Source organism: Pundamilia nyererei, unplaced genomic scaffold, assembly GCF_000239375.1.
Source record: "Pundamilia nyererei isolate P.nyererei 1_Seehausen unplaced genomic scaffold, PunNye1.0 scaffold00081, whole genome shotgun sequence".
NCBI classification, from domain to species: domain Eukaryota; kingdom Metazoa; phylum Chordata; class Actinopteri; order Cichliformes; family Cichlidae; genus Pundamilia; species Pundamilia nyererei.
The window spans coordinates 2,769,480-2,773,449 of record NW_005187482.1 but is presented as its reverse complement, the minus strand read 5'-3'; the positions used below and the strand labels follow the sequence as shown (position 1 = coordinate 2,773,449).

At 41.4% G+C, this 3,970-nt stretch overlaps 1 protein-coding gene across 1 annotated transcript in view; it reads left to right on the top strand.

The window, feature by feature from the left end:
- Positions 1-174: 174 nt before the first annotated feature.
- Positions 175-3,970, top strand: part of ube2z (ubiquitin-conjugating enzyme E2Z) — a 7,811-nt gene continuing 4,015 nt past the window's right edge. Inside the window, exons 1-3 of the mRNA XM_005738110.2 lie at positions 175-1,103; positions 3,043-3,115; positions 3,655-3,842. Coding sequence (XP_005738167.1) covers positions 652-1,103; positions 3,043-3,115; positions 3,655-3,842 — 713 coding nt within the window. The 5' untranslated portion in view covers positions 175-651. The remainder of the gene's footprint in view (positions 1,104-3,042; positions 3,116-3,654; positions 3,843-3,970) is intronic.

Below are 3,970 nucleotides of genomic sequence, written 5' to 3'. Positions count from 1 at the left end.
CGGATAGGAGGCGGCTGGCTTGACCGCGGCTCACAAATGACGGCTCACTTTACCGCGGTCAGTTGATTGTGAGGGCACAATAACTTCCCATTGTTTTGGAAGTTTTGAGCTGGGCCTTGCTTAAACGCTAGCTGCAAAAGCTGAAATGATGGTGGGTTGTTGTTGTTTTTTTTTATTATTGTTTTCAGGAATTTTACTTTGAAAACGTTTGCCCGGATGTGCCGTGGCTTTATTATTTCCGTGTTCTTAACTGGTGACAAATACAAGCTCCTAAAGTTGCGATGGTAAAAGACTAGTAGGGATATGGTTGGTAATAAACCAAATGTTCTGGGGATTTAATGGTTTGAACCAGTATCCAGAGGGCAGTGGTAACCGTAACACTGTGACGTGGCAATTTTGCTGAAGACCGAGCAGTTTTTTGGAGGCCTGGGGGTAAAGCTAACAGTCAAGCTAACGATAAATATCCATTATGTCTTGGGAAGAATTGCCTTGCTTTCTGGCCTCGCCTCTGCCCGGTTTCTTTGCTGTCTGATCTGCGTTGGGCAACAAAGGAAGCAGGTAACTTGAAACTCTACTGTCAATGCTGCGCGGGAGAAAAATATAAATTACTCAACACCAACGGGTTTACTGTAGCTTGTTAGCTTGTGGGCCATGGCGGACAGCTTTGGAGATGAGTCCAGCAGCAGTGCCCTAGGCTTAGACGTTACTACGGGACAGGGGAGCGGAGCCTCACAGCTTCCGATTTTGTCTAACTCTCTGCCGGTGGGAATGTCGGCAACTGGCGGTGTGCACTCCAGCTCCAACCCGACCTCTCCGCCTCTTGCTGTCGCCGCGCAGAGTGGCCTAACAGCTGTGGTGGCCCCTATGTCCGCTGTCACTGCTACCCCGGTCAGTTTTGGGAACACATTGACTCCCGGCTCTTCACCACCAGTCGTGGCCGTGTCTCCCACATTGCATGCCTCCTCGCCTCTCCCCGGTGTTGGGCTAGGGGCGGCAGGAGCGGGCCTCCTATCTCAAATCAATGCCACTTCCTGGGACCCAACTCTTAGCACGGATTGGGACAACGAAAAAGCTTCCCAGCAGTGCATCCTGAGGATAAAGAGGTAATTCTAGGAAACACAGAACTCTGACGGAGGTGGGCATATTTACGTAATCTAGACCTGCAATCGAAAGTGAAATCTTTCCGTAAAGTTTTTAACAGCATCTAAAACGTCACATTTGACGGAGACATTTGGGAAACTAGAGGTCTGTAATAAGAAGCGAGATTTCGTCTGACCCAGGTAACTACAGGGTTAACCTTGGCTCTTCTGTTCACTATCTGTTTTCGGGTTAACTTCGTACCAGAATTTGTCGCCATGGTAATTTATGATGTGAATTTAACCTCCCCCAGAGCAGGTCAAGTTCGAGATTAGAGACCAGCCGGTGTTAAATCGTTGCCTTCTGAGGAATCTGTTATCGAGAAAATTGACCATTCCCTAGAAGGTCACACAGAGGGTCTGAAGTTGTTGTTTTGTTTTAATAGCGTGTAAAGTCTTTGGCTTTCACTGATGAGCATCAGTAATAAATATAGATTCTTAGATACAGCTTTATTCCATGGTTTTATTTTATTTTTTTATGTTAGAAGCAGAGAGTTTTACAGCAATTTTATTGTTCTAGAAGGATTAATGATCTTAACACTACTTAAACTGCTCTGCTTCAAACCCTTCAACACCCCTGTGTCTGTAGCTGAAAGAATAAAAACTAAAACTTTCTGAAACCACCACATTTTCACTCAGTCTTTTATTTGTGGCATGTTTTGCCGTTTTAAACTAAGCCTGGGTTTTTAAGTGGGACTAGTTCAAAGTTTCAGAGCTCTAATGTGTAGCCATCACCTCAGAAATAAACACCAGCACTGAGAGTGCACTCAGTGATAAATAATTAACTGTAATTTAAAAGTTTATTTATAGGGCTTTGTGTGTTAAATAACCAGATTAATAATTTTCTGCAGCATTAACCATGTGTCTTCTTCGCAGTTGTTGGTTACTGGTATAATTTCAATGCTTTTTATATATTTTTGTTATCACAATTTTATCATCATCTAATAATATTGTTGATTGAATTGGTGGCATTTATAGGGATTGTTTTCTGTGGAATAAGAGTCATATGGCCTTTGAATCTCCTGTTTTAGATAAGATGTTGCCAACACCACCTGGTTTACACAAACATGCAGGGAAAACCTTGGCTTAACTTTGCAAGTTGATAACCTGATTTTTGAGACGGCTTGTTGCGATTACCAATCTTACGGTAAACAAATCCAGAAAACTGAGAGATACCCTGGGTATGTTGAAATCCCTTTGAGCAGTATTTTAGACGGTAGTGCACTCAGCCTATGTTTAAAGATGTTGCTTTAGTTTGACCCACACATACATGAACACACTTCTTTGATTTTTAACATGTCATTAATTAGTTGCTTAATAAACAAAAAATAAAGTTATTGAGGAATCACTTGACCCAAATTAATGAAATGTACTATTTCACTTAATTTACCTGTTTAAGCAGCTGGATAGCTTGAACATTCTTGTTTCCTTTGAGTCTTTTTCTGGAAATTCTAGTATCATGACAACTCTGGTAAATAATTCCTGTCTAATATATAAATGCAAACAGATTGCCAACATGTTGGTATCAGTCTGAATGAGTCTTTGTTACAAGTCGAGAGGACTCGACTCAGCTGGTTGTATGATGCAGTTTATCGCTGTTAATTGCTGTATTATCAGAAACACACTGCATGTAATTGCCAACTTGACTATGGTAGTTTTTTGGTTGTTTTTTTTTTAATGACTGCGTTAGTATGTTCGAAAAATTCACATTAGAGCAACTTTAGAGTTCAGTACTGTACTTAAATGTATTTTTTATAATAGATTTCTGAAAATATTAAGATCCTTCACCTCCAGGACATACTGTTTTACTAGTGGATTGCTGGAATGTTTAGGGGCATATTTCTTTGTGGGTTCTCTCTCCAGTTTTCAGTGTTTCACAAACCTCATCTGTTTATTTTGTCTGTAGGGATATCATGTCCATCTACAAGGAACCTCCACCAGGGATGTTCGTGGTCCCTGATCCTCAGGACATGACCAAGGTAAAAGGCAAAGTACAGTCTGAAAGATTTACCAACCTTTGACATCATTAACATGTTAACTTGATAGCCAATCAGATTTCACTAGGCTTCTTATTCCTGGGCTTGATGGAAATCAGGATCAGCACTGGACTTCCTCTGGAGTACTGAAAGCACATTGAGACGACTGTTGTTGTGATTTGGCGCTGTATATAAAAAAATAAAAAATGAAAGAAGTGGTATAGCTGTAAAAAGTGCAAAACAGCGAAGTGAAGAGTCCTTTAAACTGTGACTACCTCAGTGGTGTTTTCCATTCAACTGGAGTTGTACCGGTGCTGACAGCAACCATTTACTAATGGAGAAAAACCTTTAGATCAGAGTCAAAAAAATTGATAATGACTCAGCACGAGTCATTTGTTTTCTAGATTAAATTTCTTTGCTAATTGGTCTGTTCTTTCCTAGCATTCCTCTCTGCCTATAGACATCGTTTTAGACCACCTTATCAATCCCCATCCTGTCTTTCTCTCATCCTTTAATCCCACTCCTGTGCCTCATGACTTCAGATCCATGCCCTGATCACAGGGCCATTTGACACGCCATATGAGGGTGGCTTCTTCCTCTTCCTGTTCCGCTGTCCCCCTGACTATCCAATTCATCCACCACGGGTCAAGCTCATCACCACTGGGCACAACACTGTCCGTTTCAATCCCAACTTCTACCGCAATGGCAAAGTATGCCTCAGCATCCTGGGGTGAGTCATGGTCTCTAACTTTAGTCTCCAAGGGAACTCATGAAGAATTACCATGTTCACTGCATACGTTTCTGTTCATCAGCTGGGCCATAAGCAGCCTATTTAAAAAAAAAAAAAAAAAAAAAAAA